The 23,143-nt window shown below is 44.1% G+C and overlaps 1 protein-coding gene across 1 annotated transcript in view; it reads left to right on the top strand.

Moving 5' to 3' along the window:
• Positions 1 to 23,143, top strand: part of RNF150 (ring finger protein 150) — a 117,781-nt gene that overhangs the window by 73,743 nt on the left and 20,895 nt on the right. The window contains exons 2-4 of the mRNA XM_056855377.1: positions 15,683 to 15,933; positions 18,127 to 18,198; positions 18,577 to 18,659. Coding sequence (XP_056711355.1) covers positions 15,683 to 15,933; positions 18,127 to 18,198; positions 18,577 to 18,659 — 406 coding nt within the window. The remainder of the gene's footprint in view (positions 1 to 15,682; positions 15,934 to 18,126; positions 18,199 to 18,576; positions 18,660 to 23,143) is intronic.

The raw sequence follows: 23,143 nt of genomic DNA, 5'->3' as shown, positions 1-23,143 counted from the left end.
TAGTACATGCTCAGTCCAATGAGAGGTGTGCCTGGCTGAATGTTCACATGTTAAAAAGACTCTTTGCACACAGAAAGGTTGCTATTAGAGGTATACATAACCTGACTGCCTAACATTTTGTGGCTCCACCTCCTGTGGCAGCCATTTTGTGGCTGCTGTTATCACCCTGTGTCCAGAGGTGTCCACAGGCTCAAAAAGGTTGGGGACTCCTGATCTAAGAGCTCACATTTAAGCTTCTTAGCAAACCTACATGTAATCAGCTTATATGAATTGGAATGGAAGTGTAGTAAAGATTTGGTGCTGTCACCTATGGCACTAAATTCCATCAAGATTGTAAGAGCTGAGCTCACTAATGTTGGTGTCTGTCCTCTTGAAAATTGCATAAATAATAGAAATACCACCCAAGACCTTCCTTTTTTTACAGTTATTTATTGCTGTTTTTACATGTGTAGTCAGTTCTGTGCCTTTGTCTAGAGGCTGGGCTTAGGTGCTTCCAGGCTTCCTTGCTGGAGATCTCTGGAATAGGAACTAACATTAGCTCGAAAACACTACATTCAGTCCAAATTCAGATTCCATGTTCAGATTGCAGTCGTCTTTGCAAGGCTGGCTTTAGCCCAGAAGTCCAGATTAGCAACGGTTCATTTCATCATCCTGACCATTGTGAATGGCCATGTTGCTTCAAGCCAACCACAGAATGTTTGTATAAGACAGCACACCTTATGTCAGTATTCTAGTCCAGTAAGTGGATGGCTAAAGTGGGCACAGCTGTGTTTTCGTTGGCAGTGTTGTGCCCATTTGGGTGCAACTGTGAGTCAACTATATGCTCTGGGGCACTGAAGCATAGTTTTGCGCAGCTAACTTGGAGATAATTGTGTATGATCCTCCTGTGAGACTCTTGACAAAGCTTCCCTTTAGAGAATGTGTGCTTAGACTTCATCTTATGTTAAGAATCATCCAAAATAAGCATCGAGTCTCTTTTTGTGAACTAATGTGCTGTTGTAGCATGTATATTATGTTATCGTTATTATGCCGTTGTAATTATGCTGGCATAAAATACAGACTACAATAGGCAATGATTAACCTCAAGCAGTAGCAGCAAAAAAAGCGACGCCCATTATCTGCCAAGATTTGGAGAAGGAAATAATGGAACTTTTAAGTCTTTGAAGAGATAACGGTAAAGGTAGTCCCCTGTGCAATTATTACTGACCCATGGGGTGATGACACATCACAATGTTTACTAGGCAGACTATGCTTACAGGGTGGTTTGCATTGCCTTCCCAGTCATCTACACTTTACCCCAAGCAAGCTGGGTACTCATTTTACCGACCTCGGAAGGATGGAGGGCTGAGTCAACCTTGAGCTGGCTACCTGAAACCAACTTCTGTCAGGGTCGAACCCAGGTCATGAGCAGAGCTTTGACTGCAGTACTGCAGCTTACCACTCTGCTCCATACAGCTGCTTACAAAGCCCTGTGCAAGCATCGGGTCAGTACCGACCCATGTTTACGGGATAGTTTGCCATTGCCTTCCCCGTGCATATATCCTTGAAGTGAATGAAAATTATGAAAATATGTGGTTCAAAATGCAGGTACATGTTGTATTTTTGAATGCTCCTACATGTTACAAAGCTAGTCTAGAAACCGTTTTCTCTACATGCTACCTTTTTATTTGGCCATGGATGAACTGTCAAAAATATGTAATCTCCTTTTAAAGTGATACAATCTTTTGCATTTCTTTCTGACCATCTGAATCTGTCCTAAGACCCAGTTCTTGTGCTGAGCTGTGGTGTTGCCTCAGAGAAGCCAAACCATGTTGGTCTCAGTTCCAGAAGTTGCCCTGATGTAGATAAATGTTGCCCTAATCCTGTGGGTTCTGCTCAGTTTGGCTTCAAACACATTTTAGATGGCTCTAGACAGGGTTACAGTCCCCGATAGAGTGTGAGTTCTCAGCCTGTGAGTGCTCCTGAACCCAACATTGCTACTGGGGACAGAGTTACGTATATCATCTATGTCAACACTATAGTGACGTATGGATGGGGTCTGAGTTGCACTTTTATGTTACCAAAAATAGATCTGAATAAGTGACTGGTTTAGACATTTAGCACTATCTAAATAGCATTAGTTGTATTCTCCAAATTGTACAAATGTGAAAGCTTTTTAACATAAATACAGAAGTTCATGCACAAACCTTTTGTGTATAAATAGAAGAAATATTTTTAGAGACTGAGAACTGCATTAATGAATGGTGGGGATTGTTTGAACAGCTTGAAGGATGAGTGTACAGTGGGGAGAGAGAAACTGGAGAGAGAGGGAAAGAAGTTTGTTCCATGAGTTTTGGGGAGGAGCTTTAGCTCATGCATAATGTGCATCTCCTGAGGGGCATGGGTTGCCAGGAGTGCCCTAGTATGTATAGGTATGCATACTGACATAAGGTGTGCTGTCTTATGCAAACATTCTGTGGTTGGATTGAAGCCATTCACAATGGTCAGGATGATGAATTGAACCGTTGCTAATCTGGACTTCTGGGCTAAAGCCAGCCTTGCAAAGATGACTGCAATCTGAACATGGAATCTGAATTTGGACTGAATGTAGTGTTTCTGAGCTAATGTTAGTTCATATTCCAGAGATCTCCAGCGTATCTAGCCCACCAACCCATTAACAAATGCAGTGTTGCTCTCTCTCATCTCAAAACTTGCCCATCTCTGATCTACTTGCTGACGTCAGGTTTTACATATTTATTGTCAAAGAATACAAACAGCCCTGTTTTAAAACTTTAGATTCTGCCATTCATACTCACTTTTTGTTATGTTAAGGATATCATAGCCCATTCTTGCCTTGAATTTGGTTTATTTTAGTAGTAGTAGTTCCCATTTTATTATTACCACAAATATATCCAGAACAAAATTTTATTTTGCCGAGATATGCAGGAAACCATGAAAATGCTTACTAAAGATACGTATTATTCTTACTGTGTAAGGGATGTGTTGCATTTTATAACATGTAGTGTACTTATAGGACAAAATATTTTGCTAGTGCAGAGTTTTCATTGAGAATGTATATACCTTCTGGAGTCATTTGTGGCAAAGTTCATGGGGTTTGTGTATTTGAAAGTACTTTGTGTCATTTAAGCCTTTGAATATTCATTCAGGATTTAATTTTTGAATCACTCTTCTTGTCCTGAAAGTAACTCACATTGTGATCCTAAGTAGAATTACACTTTAAGCTCATTCACTTAAAGGTCTTAGAAGGGTGCATCTTTTCTTAAAATTGTTGAGCACCCATGCTGCTGAAGTAACATTAAGTACCCGTGGTCAACTGGGAGTACTTTTGGCAGCTGTGCACTGGCCACAGTATCCGTATGTCATGCAGCAGCATAACCTTTCTTCACACACATATGCACCCAAGGACAATTTGAGTGATTCAGATGCTGTATAAAAAATGACAGGTGTGAATGAACTCTTTTGGAGCCCTATCATAGTTGTTCATTGATCAGTTTAATTATTCACTCCAGAGGAAACAGTCAGTAAAAATCATTTAGAGTTCACTTAGGGATGCCAGCCTCCAGGTAGGGCCTGGGAATCTCCTAGAGTCACAGCTCATCTCAAAACTACAGAAATCGGTTCCCCTGGAGAAAATTGATGCATTGAAAGTGGACTTTATGGCATTGTAACTCACTGAGGTCCCTGTCCTCCCTAGCCTCCACCCCTTTTCCAATCTGGAGCTGGCAACCCTATGCCCCCTGTCCCCCGCTGGTGGCCAAGGGGACCTGCCAACCTTAAATTCACATCATGCTTCATGAGCTACTGGGTTTTATTAAAACAGCTGACCATGGATTTATGTGGATGGTCATAGACTGAAGGCCAATCTGATCATGTGGCTATCTAAAGGCCTAGTTTAGGACAATAAATTTTATACGTATCTGGTAGGATATCAGTTTCACATACACATACTCATCCAAGACTTGGTTCTCAGTTTTGGTGTGTTCCTGGACCCAAAATTGCTACTGGGTACTCTGGTGGCAGCCATGGCCAGTGCACCTTAGCCCATATGCTTAGATCTTAGAGCATATAATACTGGTACAAATACAATTACAAAAACATACTATATAAAATTATATATTCATAAATAACGCGGGCAACAAGCAATCATAATATTAGCACCAATCAGGCATATATCGAATTATATACTCATATGCTATATTACTCTGAAATAAACAGAAGTCATTTTTAAATATATTACTTTTTTCTATACGTATATTTAATTTCCCCCCAGGGTAAAATACAATGTGCTATATGGAAGGTGAACTTTTACGTTCTCCAGAACCACTGGGGCCCCCGAAAGACCCTTCCTGAAGATTGTTGTACTTTCACCCTCTGCAGTTGCATTCCAAGAAGTTCAAGGGCATGGTGCTGGAAAGACAAATCATCAGATTTTTGGCCTCTCCTGTCATGGAATGCTTGTCATATCAGTGTATGGGTTGAGAGACAAAATCTGTCAAGACAGAGAAAGAAAGAATGTTGCAGGGAAAGTCATTGACTTAGTAAGATGAAGTGAGAATGGTCAAGGAAAAGCTTAACATGAGGACTAATGACATTTGGTCAGTTTCAAACTTAAACATAATCGATAAAGCTGTTATAACTTTTATTTGGACAGGAATAGTTGTTGTATTCTTGCCCATCCTATTCCTGCAAGGCACTTGGCCCAAATGGTGGCTGCCCTGCTCAGGTTCAATTTTGTCTCACTGTGGGTCTCATTCCTGACAGAACTTTTCTTTCAGAAATGCAGATTTGCCTAACAAAAGCAAAAAAAAAATCCTTTTGAAGATCAAAGGGCTTTTAATGTCTTTTTTATATTTCTTCTTCTGGCCTACTGTTCATATCATGAGAAGAATTAGCAACTCTTCCTGCTGTTACGAACAAGACCTCTTTGTTCTCCTCTAGCCTACTTGTAAAAATAGCAAACTCCTCATTTCTACATTTCTGAACTATCCGTGAAGAATCCAACAAAACCAAAAACCATTAGTAATCCTGATCTTGCGGTCACAAAAATATGTATTTTTGAAGGTCCCGTTTCAAGTTAAGGAAATTTTAGAACTCCTGTGTCACCTCTCAACTAACAAAGTCACTTTTTACATTACTGTGTAGGGCTTCACAAAAACCACAGCTACCCAAGTTGTATACAAATACCACTAATACCCTTGGTCTTTTATACTTCCCTGCAACAGTTGGTTAGGCATTTAGCTCCTAAAGCACTGCATTGATATAGCCCAGGCTAGCCCAATCTCATCAGCTCTCAGAAGCCAAGCAGGGTTGGCCCTGGCTAGTATTTGGATGGGAGACCTCCAAGGAATACTAGGGTTATGATGCAGAGGTAGGCAATGGCAAACCACTTCTGAACGTCTCTTGCCTTAAAAAATCTACGGGGTCGGCATAAGTCAGCTGTGACTTTACTGCACTTTCTACCATGGTTCAAAATGTCCACTAATAGTCTGTTGGCTAGTGAACTTTCCTTGTACATAAAGTATGAATTGAACAAAAAGTAGTTCTTGGATAGGTTTAAGAACTCAGGTTGTGCGGGTCTCAAATCAGGGTCGACTGGATTGGGTTCTTATTTAAGGCAGAGCAACCAGGCATTGTTTGGTCTTTTACCACCACCATTCTCTGTCCACAGTGGCTGCCATGAGTTGTTACTTGATGGGTTCAGGAGTACTCTGCTGAATATAATATGGAATCTGTGACTGGAACTCTGGTGGTAGGGGGGAGTGCTGAAAAAGGGATAGTTTTATGTTAATTCTGCTAACTTGGGGCTAAGATTCTTAAGAGTCTGTTCCTGATCTTACTCCCTGCCCAAGAGTAAGCTCTGAAGGTCTTGCGCGGGGGGGGGGGGGGATTCTGACAAGATATACAAAATGAAGTGGAATCTCAATATTTAAGCCTTAAGTAGAATTCAGTAAGGCTGTTTCATTAAAGCTATGCATGGATTTAGAAAAAAGGGGAAACACAAGCAGTTTCTAGAGAAATATTCAGGGTAAGCTGCCAAAAATAAAGTGTTATGAAAGCCAAGGAGGCAACATATGGAAAAGCTTTTAATGGTGTCTGATGAAGCTGTTAATACCTAGATCAGTGATGGCGAACCTTTTAGAGACCGAGTGCCCAAACTGCAACCAAAAACCCACTTATTTATCGCCGAGTGCCAATGCGGCAATTTAACCTGAATACCACCCCCAGAGGGGGCCCAGAGGGAGAGGCTAGGGTTGCCAAGTTCCTCTTCGCCATGAGTGGGAGGTTTTTGGGGTGGCGCCTGAGGAGGGCGGGGTTTGGGGAAGGACTTCAGTGCCATAGAGTCCAATTGCCAAAGTGGCAATTTTTTCCAGGGGAACTGATCTCTATTGGTTGGAGATCACCTGTAATAGCAGATCTCCAGCTAGTACCTGGAGATTGGCAACTAGTTCCTTAGTGTTTTCTCTCTACATATCAAGACAAATGGAAAGGTGTTTGGAGGATAGCGTGTGGGCACTTCAAAGGTGGAATAGGACTGCACGCCCCTCTGCCCGCACAGACCCAGAGGGTGCCGGAGAAGCCGCTGGAGGGAAAGAAGGAAGGAAGGAAGGAAAGAAGGGAAGGGAGGGGGAAAGGGAAGGAAGGGAGAGAAAGAAAGAAAAAGAGAGAGAAAGGGAGAAAGAAATGGAGCAAGGGAGAGAAAGAAAAGGACAGAGGGAGACAGAAAAAGAAAGAGGCCATTTATGCATGGGAGGTTTTGCCTTGGATTTGCCACTCAGTGGGGCACGGCAGCAGGCTTGTGAGAGGCGAGCAGGGTGGGGCAGAGGGCGCCTCCTTCGCACCCACCGATCAGCCATGCCCCTTCGCCCGCACAGGCCCAGAGGGCGCCGGAGAAGCCTCCGGCCATGCCGAGTGTGAGCGCTCGGCTTCTGTTCCCCACTCTCCCACCCGCCTGGCTGGCCGCGCACGCTCCAGCGGTGGCAATGGTGGCAGCTTCTGTGGGAGAGTCCGGGGGCCACCGCCAATCATGTCGGAGGTTCCCCACCCCTGGGCTACAGCCTCCCCCATCCGGGGTGGGGCAGAGCCGGAAAGACCAGTGCCTTGGAGGAACCGTGCGTGCCGGCAGAAAGGGCTACGCGTGCCGGAAGTGGCACCCGTGCCATAGGTTCGCCAACACGGACCTAGATTTTTATTATATTTTTAATCTAAAAACCAGATACTGATTCACTAGCATTATTGGTATCCCGTTGATTGACAGATTGAAATTTTATTATTGTTGTTGTTAAAGAAAATCAAGTGCAACATATAATTCCTTTACTGGACATTTCTTCCTCGGGTTAGGTTCGCTTCAGTGTCTGTATGGAAAGCTAGTGAGTTCTGTACTTTGTGGTTCCTTTGGCACGATTATAGCAACATGAGAAAAAAAATTCTTGGCATCCCTGCACAATTGAACACTGGCCGAGACTGTTTTGCATTGGAAGGTTCACAGCTAGCTCTATCTTGCCCACGTATGGTCTGAATTTTGAAAGAAGTCCCTGATTAGCATTCTAACATGTTCTGTGGAGGTCTGTATCATTTAGCTAATATCTGAGCAGAAGACCCTCATTATAATTGCTTCATGTTGTAGCCAGCCATTAAACAGCTCATGAAAGAAGAGTTGCTTTGGCATTCCTTTGCCTGTTAAATGGTTCTGCTTCAGAGGTAGAGTGCAGAATGTTTTCAGTAAGAGATTACCTCCTTTTTAAAAATAATACATCACCTGTTTGTACAGCATTCTTTACACATAAACAGAATAGTGAAAGGATGGGGGAGGAAGGAAGAAGAAGGAGAGGCATCCATTGAGATGCAAAGATGCATATTCCAACCAATGAAAACTGGGATTTTCTTTGTGTACCTGTTTTATTTATATAGCAATAGCTTGCCCTGCACTAACTTCAGAAACAGGGTATGCTAGCAAATGCACTATACAACTTTTTATTTATGAAAAGTTTCATACATAATGGATCTGATTGTATGTACAGAACTAAATACAACTCATCTTCATTCAGCAGCCTTTGGGTAGGCAGCACCGTTGGGATTTTGGGTTCACCCACATGCCTTTATGTGCATTGTCAGGCTTCAGCAAATGCACGGCGTTTCAGGCAATAGCACTCAAATCCAGAGGAACAGTGATTCAAGGATTTATTCCGAAAGTCAGTGATTTCAGTAAGGAGACGAGCAAGTCTGGAATACATGACTGGGGGAGAGAGGATACATATATAGGGCTGATACAGTTAGGGTTACAGGAACAAAGAGACAATGTAGTCGTTTCCTGCCGGTAACGACTTAAGTAAAACTGAAACAGAAACAGTTATGAGCAATCAGTGGAGGAGATGGCCGAGCTCTCGGCTTTGTGCCCGGGACCCGATATCAGATCGGAGATTTACATGGGCGGGTCCCAATACAGTTGTAAATCCCTGGCCGGAGCTCGTGTGCAAAACGGGGGGGGGGGGGAGGAGTGCACGGAGAACTCCATCTTGTTCGCGGGGAAACCATCTTGTTTAGGAACGGAGCTGTCAGAAGCCCTATCTGACATGCATGAACACTCTTGTACAGATGCATCCTCTCCCACTTAGACATTTAGTTTTTAGAGCTCCAGAGGAAGATAGTGAAATGTTTAGAAATCTATGACATGTACATCCCAACCACATTTTTAAGAAGTGTGTATAACATTTACCTCAAAAACAAAATAGGAACAGCACTTTTACCAGAGGCAGGTGCCAAACAATAGGGAGATTTTTGGTAAATAGGGACAGTGAGTGCATATTAGAAGAGCTTAAGAGTTTGGATTTTTAAAATCGGAATACACAACCTCCATTTTAAATGTAAAGTGGGAGGTGGAGGTCTGGAGAAGAAGCTGCTCAGTTGTTCTTCTAGGGTTAGCCAAGGGGCCACTTGTTGCCCTTGATCAAATATATCCCATTAAATAAGGAAGTTATGAACCCAAGTAAAGGCAGATACTAAACTTGACATATTTGAGTATATTGCAAACCCAAGAAACCAGTATGCTGGAAGATACTGTATCTCCCTTGCCCACCTTATTTTTGACCTGTGCTCCCTCTCCTCCCCTCAGTTCCAAAACAGCTCTGTCTGCTTATGCCCAGCAGCTCTTTATGGCTCTCTAGGACTGGGTGACATGCTTTGTTTTAATGCCGTATCATTGGTTCTTAGCTCAGAATAGTGGTCTACTGTGTGTAAACATGGAAGCTGGCAGAGTACTGGAGCACTGGTGATTGCCAGGAGCAGCAGGCAAGAAGAGCTGCTGCCACCTGGTAGATGCATGGTTTAGATATTCTAAACTAGTTTAGATATTCTAAACTTTGAAGTCCATGGCTTTGTTTGTATCATGATAAAATCCTTTTAGAAACCACAGTATTTTTCTAGAGTGGCACAACAAAAGTGGGAAGAACTCTCTTTGTACCCTGGGATGTTTACATATCTTGTGAACACAAAGGGGATCTGAAATATTACCTTAATAACGTGGATTCCTTGCTCTTTTGGGGGGGGAATAGGAGCAGAAGAGAAACCCTGCTGGGTCAGACCAGTGGATCTTCTAGTCCAGCATCCTTTTCCCCACAGAGGCCATCTGATGCCCCATAAGGTACAAAGCTCCCCTGCTATTACTCCATCAGATACACTAACAACATATCCGTAGGACACATGGATTTTGGTCATGGAAGTTCCATTTTTAGTGTTCATCTAGTCCCCTTTTAAAGCCATCTAAGAAATGGCAAGTCAGGGCTCAAATACTTGTTATGGCTCTGTGTTTATTTCAATTTTGTTGTTGTTGTTGCAAATGCAGCCCCCAGGCTTTCACCCTTACCCCTTTGCCATTTTCTTGCTGGAAGAAGTCAGCCAAGACTGCTTTTACCATCTTTTACCATACTTTCCCCCAGTGGGGCAAGAGTAAAAACAGCTTTCTCCAGCAAGAAAATGGCAGGGGAGGAAAGGATTAAGGTTTCCCTCTTTCCTCATAAGTTCTCCTCTTTGATAAAGTAAGCCTGGAGGTGGCATTTGCAAAAAAGAAAAACAGAATTTGCAATAAATACTGAAGAACCAGTAACACGTAGTCAAATCCGTAATGACGAGTTCTGTAGTCAGCTGTGCTCAGGTTTTTAAGCCTGAATAATAAGCTTGCTTTAAAATAAAATGGTTAAGGCTTCTGGAATCCTTTAGACAAAATACTGATAAACTATTGATAACAAGCTATCGTATGAAAGACAGCCTTTGTTTTCACTTTGGAAGCCTAAACTGAACTGGCTATTTCTATAGCTAGTAAAACGCAGCGCACTGCCAGGTGACCAGGCAGGGAAACTTTTGTAAATCGCAAGGAAGATGTGGGCCCCTCTTCCTCCTTCTAGACAATAAATGACAATAGAATGCTATGGTGAGGCAAGTTATTAAAAAATTTTGGGCTAATAACCTTTGAAGATTTATTTGCAAGGCGGTTTTGTTTAATATTAAGCATCGTTCAGGGAAAGCTGCAACTGGGGATTCAAGTAATTCAGTTACATCATGTTTGTCGTACTGTGTTAAAAAGTTGGCAGCCTCCAGAATTAAACGTTCCTTTTTGCATTCCACCAGACATGTCACACATCATTCAAAGACTCATCCGAGAAAGGACAGTGCATTAATGATCCAAGCTCCTGGTCCTACACTATGCCTATGCAGTAAAAAATTCTTTTCAATACTTTTTGAAGCAGTCTTTACATCTTTTGTTGACTGTAGCAGTTGTGGTATAGAGATGGCAGGAAGAACATTTCTACGGTCATTCTTGCACCAATATTTTATTACTAGGCTGGATACCTTCTACAGAACTGAGTTTTGATCCATAGAAATTTGCTAGCTGTGCCTTACTTGGCTCCATTAGTTTCAATGGGATTTAGCTTCCATAGTATTGTCAGTAAGCATCATATAAATTCTGGCCCACTTAAATCCTGTAGTTGGTAGAGGTGATTTGCAAACCAGAGTAATGCACAGGTTATGGTGCTGAATCAAGAACACGGAAATATATTTTTGTTTCCTGACAAAAAGTGATATAAGGGAGCAGATGGGTTGATTTGATGGAGTCTGTTTGGTAAGCCGTGAAAAAAAAGTGTTCTGCTGAGAGTTTTTGTGATTATAAATCTAAATGGGTGAGAATGGGTTGCATCTTGATATCTGGCAGAGAGAGTGCTAGGATGATGCCGAGGCAGTTGATTACTTCTCATCATGTAGTCGTCAACATCCCTGTATAATCCAAAAATAAAGACTGCTATAGAAAGGTCTGAAAGGTTGTTACCACATCTCCCAGGCACTCTTAGCACAAATGCCATGTTTCGGTAATTGAAACCAGCTAACTTGCTGAGAGATGCTCTCCTCAGCATCTTGCAAATCCCTCCTGTTGCATTTTATTGTTAAGCGATAAAGAAAAAAATGGAATGATCAGGTGTTTTGGGAAAACAAAACGAATGGCCAATCATTGCAGCTTGACACCTTTGATTCATGGTTCGGTGTTATTTATCTTGTCAGCTGCTTAAAAATTCATGGCAAACTCTGCACTAATGCCATGCAGAAATAGAAAAGAATGATGTAAACAATAAAGTGGGCTGAAACTGTTTTGTTGTTGCATAAAGTATAGCCAAAATGAGGCATGATTTACATTTGGATGTTTGTTCTCCCCCAGCACCTCCGTACTGTTTGATTTTAAATAATAGTGTTAAATGCAGGTATTTAGATACAAATGGTTAATCCCCTGCATCCTGCTGTGAAAATAGACCTGGCTTGTGGGAAACATTTCTGTATGTAATTGAATCCTCAAACTAACAGACATATTAATAATGACATATTAATAATTAATACTCATGTAAGCATAGGTCCTTATTTAGCCTCCCTTCCTTTCATTAAGATGTTGGCTTTAATGCGCTCTTCAGATTGGGGGGTGTTCCTGTGTATTAGGGAAACAATATTGACTATTCCCCCTGTGAATGTGATTATCTTTCCTAAAACCTAAATTACAGAGATATTTGGCACCTTGTTAGTTATGGTTTAAGCTTTCATGCATGCGGTGGAGCTCATTTGTAAGATGCTAGCCTGTGCTCAATTTAACTCAACTGTGTGGACTCAATATGGGATCCACATATGTGAAGGATTACCTAACCATGAACAAACCTACACATTGACAGAGGTGCTCACCACAAACTTATTTGGTTCAAGCTTTGCCTGCTTAGTAGAACAGTGGGAGCAAATTGAGGGGGAACGTGGCAGTGCCATGACCATACTTCCAGTTACGTACCTAGGAGTGATGTTGTAGGGTTGCCTAGGAAATTACTACAGATTTGGAAATGTTGCCTGTGGAGGGGAGAGTTTGGGAAGAGATTTCACTTAGAATAGATGGTATACCATAGAGGTTTTCCTCTGAAGCTGCCATTTTCTCCAGGGGAGTCTGAAAATCAGTTTTAATTCTGGGAGAACTCCTAGGCCCCACTTGAAAGTTGGCAACCCTGATGCTCTAGGAATTCCTCAAATCTCAAAATTCCTAGAGCATTGGCTGCAACACTATGATGTCATGGGTGCATGATTGGAAGTTATGTCACATGCCTCTGCACGAAAAGCTCCCAGGGCTGGCAACCCTATCCTTTCACTTAACAGCACTTAGGGTTGTCAACCTTCAGGTAGGGCCTGGAGATCTCCCACTAATGCAATTGATCTCCAGACAACCCCTTCCCAAACCCCGCCTTCTCCAGGCTCCACCCCTAAAATCTCCAGATATTTCCCAACCCAGACATGGCAACCCTAACAGCACCCCCCCCATTTTAACTGCCTCTCTCTTAACAACTCTTTCTCTTCTCCTAGACCCTCTTTTTCATTTCCTTCAGCCTTCCTCATGACTTTATCTCACTGTTCACTGCTGCTGCTTTCTTTCAAGGTGCAGTGAGGTGGGAGTTGACTTGGCCTAGGGCAGTGGTGGCGAACCTTTGGCATGCAGAGCCCTCTCTGTGGGCACGCGCGCCGTCGCCCCAACACATCTAGAGAGTTGCAAATCCAAGGCAAAACCTCCCGTGCGTTTTGGCCATTTGGTCCCTCCCCTCGCCCGTCGGCCACGCTAAGACCCTGTGGGATCTGCCCAGGCCTGTCTCCCACCTTTCTTTCCCCCCTGCTTCCCGGAGCCTCCCGATGGGCCTCCGAGCGGCTAAACGGCTCTGGAGCAGCAGCAGCAGTGCCTATCCCTACACACTGGAGCAGTACGAGGGCGAGGGCTGGAAGGAGAGCATCCGCGCCCTGGAGGCCAGCCTGTGCCTCCACCGCCTGCTGCGAGACAGCGTGGCACACTGCCACCAGGAGTGCACCGGGGGCCGGCGAGGCGCCGGGGGAGCCCTGGCTCGGGGAGCCGGCTTTTGGAGAGCTGGGCCCTGGTGCCGCGCCGGACGAGGGGCTGGCTGAGCTGAAGCTCTTCGGGCGCGTCCTGTGGTGCACCTCCTGCCTGCAGCGCTGCAAGCAAGGCCTGCCCATCTTCCAGCTCCGCTACCCGCCAGCCGAGACCCTGCATGACTTCCAGCGACGCACCCCTTACCTGTACCTGCACTACATGCTCCATAAGGTGAGGGGCATGCCCCCCGTAGACCATCCGGCCGCACGATCCTGTGCAGAGCAACTCCGCTAGCATGGGATGAAGTGAGGATGTTAATGTATGAGTTATTTTTTCTAAACTAAAACCTCAGTATTCAGGTTAAATTGCTGTGTTGGCACTTTGCGATAAATAAGTGGGTTTTGGGTTGCAGTTTGGGCACTCAGTCTCTAAAAGGTTCGCCATCACTGGCCTAGGGTCTACTGCCTTAGTTGCTAGGCAACCTCACAATGCCAACTGTGATCTCACGAGTTTTTGTGAATGACATCAGTCAGCATTCTTCATTTGGAGGAAATTTTAACACTCTCTCATCTTTCTAAAACTTTTTATATGTTTCAAGATCTTGGGGTACGGGTAGACCGTAAGTTAAATATGAGCAGCCAGTGTGATGCAGTGACAAATAAAGTTAATGCGATCTTGGGGTGCATCAACAGAGGCATAACATCCAAATCACAAGATGTCATAGTTCTGCTGTACACTACGTTGGTGAGGCCGCACCTGGAGTATTGTGTGCAGTTCTGGAGGCCTCACTTCAGCTCCCCCTTCTCCCCCACCTGCCCACAATACTGCCACTTCTGCCTACCTGGCTCATGACTCCAGCTCTCTACTGCCTGCCTGCCTGGCACATGCAACGGCATCTCCTGCTGTCTCCCCTTGCCCTCCCAGCTTAGGCAGCAGGAGTGGCTTTCACTTTTGATCCTGTACCTGCCCCACAGCCACCCCAAATGAAATGCTCCTTTATGTTGTCTGCACAAGCGCAGACCACGTTCCTCTCTTTGGCAGGGATTCCCCTCCTATTTGAAGGGTTCACCTGTTCTTCCATCCTGGGTTGGGCGGGGGTGGGAGGTCTACCAGGTTTGTAGAAGAATAGCCCCTATCTGAGCACGGCCTCATTCTCTGGGTTCAGAAGTAGATATATAATGATGACAATACTAAAGTTGCCAAGCTTGAAATGACTGGACCAGCGGATTTAGTTTTTATAGGTTTTATAGGTTTGTTTTCCTACACTTGACACATGAAAATAGTTTTGCTGTGATGCAATGGGGAAACCTAATGTGACAATCCCTAAATATTATGTGTCAGTGGGAAGCAGCAGCTATGAAGATACTGTATTTAGAGTCATCCACATGCCCTTTTTGGCAATGAGGCTATGTTTTTCATAAAGCAGAGGCTGAAAGGCAAGCAACATGGTGTGCCTCATGTCCCGACAACTTTAAAGTACAGGAAAAGAAATCCTTTCAAGCCCAGTCTATGCTGTGCAAGTTTTCTCCCTGATGCATCTTGATTCCATTTGCCTACATAGGCTTTAAACAGTGAGTGAATCAACAGCTGTGGTACATAATGGAAGTATTCTGACAGGGGCCTCTGTTGCAGTTCACCCTGGAGGAGGAATTTAAAGAGGACTTTTCCTGTGCCTGATTAAGTGGATAGAAAGTAACAGCAGGATTCTGCGAAAGCCTCTGTAAGGAAGAGATTAGCCTGTGTATGATGGCATAGGAGAAAGCAGCTGAAATACATCATAAGGAGAGAGTTGGAACTATCGGGTGACTGTTTCCCACTTTCAGGTCACTGCCTCCAGTGGAAATGGGAGTGGTGATTTTTACTGGTTTACCCCTCACACTATAGACCTCTCACTTCATCTCCCATGCTGTTCTCTAGGGTCCACCACCTCAGGGAAGGAGAAGGAGGCAGGAAAGTTAACTTCCACTTGTCTTGCCCTGTTCATGCTAGATAGGCTCCACTCCTCAGCAGAGAGCCAGATGGAAACCCTCAACAGACCAAATCAAGTCATTGAGTCTCCAGCTGCCAATTCCATATAGGTTACTCATTAGTTTAAACCTCCCTCCCTTAGTGCTAGAATGGTGGTCTGGTCATTGGGTTCTGTCTGGTTTCCTGCAAAATGGAAAGCCACGTTATTGTGTAACAGATTGTTGGGTGTTTTTTATTTCCTTTTCGGTTAAATTCTCATCTTTTTAAAGCTACAATGGCTGATTTTCTTGTTTTTAAGGGTTCTCTCCCCCCACCCTTCTGATTTGACAGGTGCTGAGGATGTTGTAGCAATAATGATCCCCGAGCCGAAGGGAAAAGAGATAGTCAGTTTGCTAGAGCGGAATGTTACTGTGATGATGTACATCACTATTGGAACCCGTAACCTGCAGAAGTATGTCAGCCGTACCTCGGTGGTATTTGTCTCCATCTCCTTCATTGTGCTGATGATCATCTCCCTGGCATGGCTGGTCTTCTACTATATTCAGAGATTCCGATATGCAAATGCCAGGGACAGAAACCAGGTGAGTAGTTTTGCAGGTGAGCTCTATTTTGTGTTTTCTTCCACTTGCTTAAAAGGCATTAGCATGTTGTTCTGGATGACTCTGGTCAGGCCTGATCCAGATAGAGGTGTGCACTAAAGAAGCCCAAGGCATTTAGTTAGCTTTCCTATATCAGATCATTTAACTCCTGGCCAGAGGTACACCTCAGTAACACTTTAGGTTCATTCTGGGTATATTAAACAAGTAAATACTATTTTAGAATCTCTGCTTCCATTGTAAAGTTTTTATTAAAGCATAGCTATTGCATTCTTAACACAGACTAAATCAAAAAAGCATTGTACTATCTATCGTTGTTAGATAATTAAAGGAGAGCAATTACATGAGTCCATAAAATTTCTTATCCTGAAGATAAGCAGGTCACAGGCAAGGAGGCCCTTCTGAGAAGCTCTTGATCACAACTTCCTCTGTTTATAAGATTTTAACATCATCTCCTAACAAATACCTAACTGTCCTATTTGATAGGGCACACATTCTTGGCTAACCCATCTTATAACTTCAAGTACCCACTAAACTTGTTAAATCTCACTAAACTTGATCTACAGCGGTGATTCTAATTGGGAACCATACAGCCCTCCCGAGTTCATGTAAAAGTGGGGTGTGGGTACATTCAGGATTTTGGGAGGCAAGGGAGACATTTGGCATTTTAGGTAGTCCTTTCTACTTGCAGTGACTTTTCATAGTCTGTGGGGGAGAGGTGCTTCATACTGCTCATGCAGTCCCATGAATAAAAACCCGGATCTGAGATTTCTCCCCAGTCCCATAAAAAAGGTGGCACACAACAAATAGGAATAAAACCTAACAGTAAGAAGTTGGGTGGTGGCTATTAGGCACAAAGTTCGCCTTGTATTGTGTACGTATATGCATTTTATGGAGTGCTGTTTTTATATCCTACGTTTTTACTAGTGGTTTGCACAGCGTTTGGTGATAATGTTACATTCCTGGCAGGGGTGCATGTGTGTGCTGCCTGTGTTAAGTGCTGCCTGGTCACTTCCAGCTTATGGTGACCCACCCTATGAATTAATGACTTCCAAAATATCCTATCCTCGCTGAGGGCTGTGGCTTCCTTGATTCAGTGCCATTGAAGTCCCTTCCCTCCCCAAACTCAGCCCTCCTCAAGCTCCACCCCTAAAATTTCTAGGTTTTCCCAACCCGGAGCTGGCAAACATAACTGGGAGCAAATAAAAACTTCAAATACAAAGCATAGATTTTTTTTACCGCCTGCTCAGATCTGTAAATAGTCAGAATTGAAACGTTTGGAAACTGTTTATAGAAACTTATATGTAGATCCACCACCGCTGTTGTTATATTTTTGTCTTTATATATATTCTTTAAAAGTTTTTTTTCTTTGTTCTTCTCTGTTCTTTTTTTTGAGGGGGGGGGGGAAGGAAATAAAGGGATTTTTTTAAAAAGACTTGAAATGTGTTTTCTTTGTTAGCCATATTCCATCACATTATTTTTTCCCTTTCTTTGGTTTTTATTTTTATTTAAACAGATACTGGCTTGGGTCCCACCTAAAATTTCCATGGATGGAAGGATTTCTGCCTACAGAACACAAGTTCTTGATTCCTCCCTTCTCACTGCAGCCCCGAATGCCCCCTAACAGGCTGTTCCTAGGGCCAGAGGATCCCTAGGAATAGCTGGTTACAGAAAATGGTAAAATCACTTCTCCCAAAACCTGTGCAACTTTTAAGCAGGAATCCAAGCTAGTGCTGTGCATCTGATGATTGTCGATCATCTTTACGACAGTCTAATAAATGGAAATTCAGTAACCGAACAGTCTGTGGCTTATTCTGATCACCATAAGAAAAGCCATGCTGGATCAGACCAACGCCCATCAAGTCCAGCAGTCTGTTCACACAGTGGTCAACCAGGTGCCTCTAGGAAGCCCACAAACAAGACAACTGCAGCAGCATCCTGCCTGTATATCACAGCGCCTAATATAATAGGCAATTATTAATATAGTGGTGACCTCTCAGGATCCAATGGTTTGCATTTAAAAAGCCTGTCCATTTAATTTAAAACAATCTTGGATTATCATATGGCTGCTGAAGAACTATGTAAGAGCATCGGTGCTGTTATGTTCTTTAAAGAAAGGTGGGCTATAAATAAGCTAAAATAATAAATTTACTGATGACCAATGTATTGCATTTTCAGCGCCGTCTTGGAGATGCTGCAAAGAAAGCGATCAGCAAGCTGCAGGTCAGAACAATAAGAAAGGGTGACAAGGTAAAAAAAATTCAAATCTTTCTTCTTTAAACAAATAAAAATGAGAAAATGTTCCATGGGAATAGTGCTATAGACAAGGGGAAAAAATCAATCGTTTTTGCATTGAATACTTCCTGCTACAAAAGACTGAACTGCGGGGGCAGGGATGGACCTTAATATGTCAGTCATGCACAGATTTATTGGGTTTCCTTGAACACCATGAGTCTCTGAGGGGAACTGTGGCAAAAGTAGGCCTCCATTATACCTTCACACGATTCCTACCGCGAACTAGACCGTGCCCTCAGAATGTGAAGGTATTTGGTAATGTTTGCATCACTTTCTTTTGGCATCTTATGCTTTTTCCTAAAAAGATTAATTCCATTGTAATTTTTTTTATAGGAAACAGAATCTGATTTTGATAACTGTGCAGTTTGTATTGAAGGTTACAAACCAAATGATGTTGTCAGAATCCTGCCCTGCCGGTGAGTTGCTATAACCATCTATTCATAAATATATAACCTCTTGACCTTTATAAGCATATTGATTTACAAATAATCTTTACAGGCCAGAAACATTTATTTGTAAACGGGTAAGAATAAAAGGCCCTGACCTGGATGGCCCAGGCTAGCCGGATCTCGTCCGATCTCAGAAGCTAAGCAGGGTCAGCCCTGGTTAGTATTTGGATGGGAGACCACCAAGGAATACCAGGGTTGCTGTGCAGAGGAAGGCACTGGCAAACCACCTCTGTTAGTCTCTTGCTATGAAAACTTCAAAAGGGGTCGCCATAAGTCGGCTGCAACTTGATGGCACTTTACACACACACACACAAGAATAAAAGAGCCTGCTAAGATTCATTATACTGGCTTGTGTTAGGGGCTATAGAAATGAAATCCAATGGCATTTGTACTTTGGTAGCGATGAATTTGACTGCTGCCCTTTGGCTGCAATAAAGATTATTTGATTTGACTGATCAGTATTTCTGTAAATTCTTCAGAGTATCCTATACTAGAAGAGAGATGGCCAGCGTGGTGTAGTGGTTCAAGTGCCTGACTAGGATCTTAGGAGAGCCAGGTTCAAATCCCAACACTTTCGTGAATCTTGCTGGATACCTTGGGCTAGTCACTCTGGATTGTACAGAGAATAAAATGTAGGAGAAGAGAACCGTGTATGACAATCTGAGCTACTTGGAAGAGGGCAGGATAAAAACATAGTTAGTAAATAAATAAGTTATACAGTTCAGTCTTATGGGCAGTTAGTATTACCTGAAATCAATTCTGCATAGGGTTGCACTGTTAATTGCAAATTTTCATAGATAAACTATAGAACAGTAGGATAAACTGCCTTTCTGTGCTAGCTTACTGAACCTGCTGGTATTTTAGAACAATCCAGTGTAATAGCATGTCACCTAATATGTTTGCCAAAACTTTCTGTGCTGTGTATGTACTTGCTTTGCTAAAATATAAAACAGAGTCAATAGATGAAGTCTAAAGTAGGCTAATGGTAAATCCCTGGCATGTAAATGAATATACCGTATATACTCGCATATAAGCCGAGTTTTTCAGCCCAAAAAAAGGGCTGAAAAAGCCGGCCTCGGCTTATACGCGGGTCAATACGGTAGAGGAGGGAGGAGGGAGGGGGCAACTTACCGCCACCGCCATCGCTGCCGGGCCCATGCGGCTTCCCCCGGCCAGGAGCGCCCTGTGAGGGTCTCCTGCGGCCTCTGGAAGGCCGCGCGGCTGCCGCCGACGGGCGCATCTGACTCCCCCCGCCCTGGAAGGGCCGGGGGAAGCCTGCTGCGGTGGCTGGAGGGCCGCGCGGCCGGCACCGGGCGCACCCTCCTCCCCCCGCCCTGGAAGGGCCGGGGGAAGCCTGCTGCGGTGGCTGGAGGGCCTCGCGGCCACCGCCGCCGGGCGCACCCTCCTCCCCCCGTCCTGGAAGGGCCGGGGGAAGCCTGCTGCGGTGGCTGGAGGGCCGTGCGGCTGCCGCCGCCAGGCGCACCGGGCTCCCCCCGTCCTGGAAGGGCCGGGGGAAGCCTGCTGCGGCCCCTGAAAGGCCGCGCGGCCGCCGGGCGCACCGGGCTCCCCCTGCCCTGGAAGGGCCGGGGGAAGCCTGCTGCGGTGGCTGGAGGGGCGCGCGGCCGCCGCCGCCGGGCACACCGGGCTCCCCCCGCCCTGGAAGGGCCGGGGGAAGCCTGTTGCGGCCCCTGAAAGGCCGCGTGGCTGCCGCCGCTGCCGCCAGGCGCACCGGGCTCCCTTCACCCAGGAAGGGCCGGGGGAAGCCTGCTGCGGCCCCTGAAAGGCCGCGCGCACCCGGCTCTTCCCGCCCTGGAAGAGCCTGAGGAAGCCTCCTGGGGGGGCCCGCCGCCACCACCGCCCGGCCTGAAGGTAAACCTGCGGGGGGGAGGGGTTATAAGCCGACCCTCGGCTTATACGCGGGTGCCTAATTTTTCCCCATTTTTGGGGAGAAATTAGGCACCTCGGCTTATACGCGGGTTGGCTTATACATGGGTATATACGGTATATTCTTTAATAAGTTAGCGTGCAAACCTTCTTCACCCCTCCACTAGCTATGAGTGTCATCCTAAGCAGAGTTACACTCTTCTAAGGCCATTAATCTCAATGGTTTTAGAAGGGTGCAATTCAGTTTAGGATGGCACTGTAGGAAACTTTATACCCAAGGTGTAAAAAAGTTGTTGTTCCATTGGAAAGAAACAACAAACCACTTAATTGACTTAAAAGGCAAAGCTCTTACTCAGTTCAGTGGGCCAAAGACTCTTCCTATTATCTTAATCTAATTTCATTTAATTTTGAAAGTGCAGAATGGTATGATCTTGACAGCTATTGAGCCACTCAGCATAGGTAGCCATGTTATTGAAGCCAAGAGTCATTGCATTAGTCAAATAAAGCTTTTGAGTGTGAGAATCCCAAACAACTGCTGACTGTGAAGCTTTATGCTATGTCAACCTGCTAAGGCTTGCAATGCATGAACTAAAAATGATGGCTGACTTTCAGTTTGCGTATTGCACAGCTTCTGCATTCTTGATCAGAAACAGATTGTGTGTGTGTCCATACATGTGAGGATTGCATGTCTGTTTTTAGTTTTTAGTTTTTGCTATCTGTTTTTAGTTTTTGCTATCTTTAGTAAAATTATTTTGTTCACTGAAAAGATAAGCTAGTCACTTCAAGGGCATAAAACCCAATGTAACGTTCTGCCTGTAAACTTTTAGAATCCCCATAAGTTCCAGGCCCACATATCTGAATATATCTGTCTCTTCTTATATAAGCCTGCTGCTTTTTGAGGTCTTGTGAAAGGGTCTTGTTCACGGTTCCTTCCTTTCAAGAGATGAGATGTGCTGATCCTCAGACCTAGGCCTTCTCAGTGGTGGTACCTCCAGGACTGTCTCAGAGCATTTTGCTGCCCCAAGTGCTCTCCTACCGTGCCACTCTTGTACCTTGAGAATGTTCCCACTCCTCCTCTTCCCCAGCCAAAGAGTTTATCCACATTGTCAGCTTTGAGCTGCTGATTAGAGAGATCAAACCAGGACTGAAAAGACTTGGGTTCAAATGCTGACTCTGTCACCAATCTCACTGGGTGGCCTTGAGCCACTCATTCTTTCTCAGTGTGGCTTACCTCCCTCATATGCTTGTATGTGTGTGTAAAGTGCTGTCAAGACACAGCTGACTTATGGTGACCCCAGCGAGAGGCTTTCAAGGCAAGTGATAAGCAGAGGTGGTTTGCCATTGCCTTTCTCTGCAGAATCTTCCTTGGAGGCCTCCCTTCCAAGTACTGACCCTGCTTAGCTTCTGAGATCTGATGAGATCAGGCTACACCAGGCCCACTTCTTTCCCCTCATAGACTTACTGTGACAATACGATGGTAGGGTGGGAGGAGACCAGGTGTGCCACCCTGTGGAGCTCTGTGGACCAAAGGTAGGATAAAAATGGGACACCGTTAATCACCTGTTGAAAGAGAGTGAGAGAGTCCTCACTATGTAGCATTCACATGTTTACAGCAATTAACGTGTCCCTGAAATTAGGATTTGTATAAGTCAGACCCATTCTTTAGTAATGTGGGGAACATGAGGATCCATCTACAGTAGCCTATTGTATAGTAGAGTAAACGTAATTCTCAAACCTTTCTCTGTGGCTGCATTGCCACTCACTGGGTCATAATATGAGTGAAATATAAAATATTTACTGGATTTCAGTCAAGGTCTTGCAAATGTATAACTCTAGTTTGGTACTAGCATCTGTGATGGACAGCTGCATTCATTCTGAGGAGTTGTCCTGATGATAGAACCCCTTGACTGACAGGGAGTTCTAACGGAATTCTAAGGATGGCAGTTAGAAAACTGACAGTTGAGAAGGGACAGTTGAAAGAGCTGTTAATGGGCAGAGTGGGAAACAGGGGAGTGAGCTGCAAGCTGATTGTAGAAGATTCCCCTCTGGAGTGAGAGGAACACACTTTGGTTTAGGATCAGGAAGGATCCATAATCAGTTATAAAGCTCAAGTGTTAGGGTGATCCCTAACCGTTTAACGGGAAATAGCTATAGTAAAGAGTGATCTCAGGCCAGTTTAAAGAAGGAAAATGGGAACTTGTTTATATGTTCCTAACTCCTCCAATTTAAGAACTACTGTTTGAAGAAGTTTATGAAACAAAGAAGTCATGGCTTAATTTAAAGTATCAACACTTGTCTGTGAACCACCTTAGATACATCTTGAATTACAAAATATCTCTTGCATATAGGCATCATAAATTCCTCATTCCTGTTGTCCTGTTACAAGACACATTCATGTTATCACACTTTATTAACCTGACCTTTACATTCCCCTCAAAAAAGACAAATTAAACCATTTTAAGTTTTAGTTCAAAAAAAGCCTCTCATGTGCCAACTATTTCTGACCTTCATATAAATGAAAGTAGAGCATCCATCATAACTGGTGGCAGTGTAATGTTACAAAAATA

The sequence above is a fragment of the Euleptes europaea genome, chromosome 9, assembly GCF_029931775.1.
Source record: "Euleptes europaea isolate rEulEur1 chromosome 9, rEulEur1.hap1, whole genome shotgun sequence".
Classification (NCBI taxonomy): Eukaryota; Metazoa; Chordata; class Lepidosauria; order Squamata; family Sphaerodactylidae; genus Euleptes; species Euleptes europaea.
The sequence above is the reverse complement of the archived record's forward strand: the minus strand, read 5'-3'. Positions and strand labels throughout refer to the sequence as shown.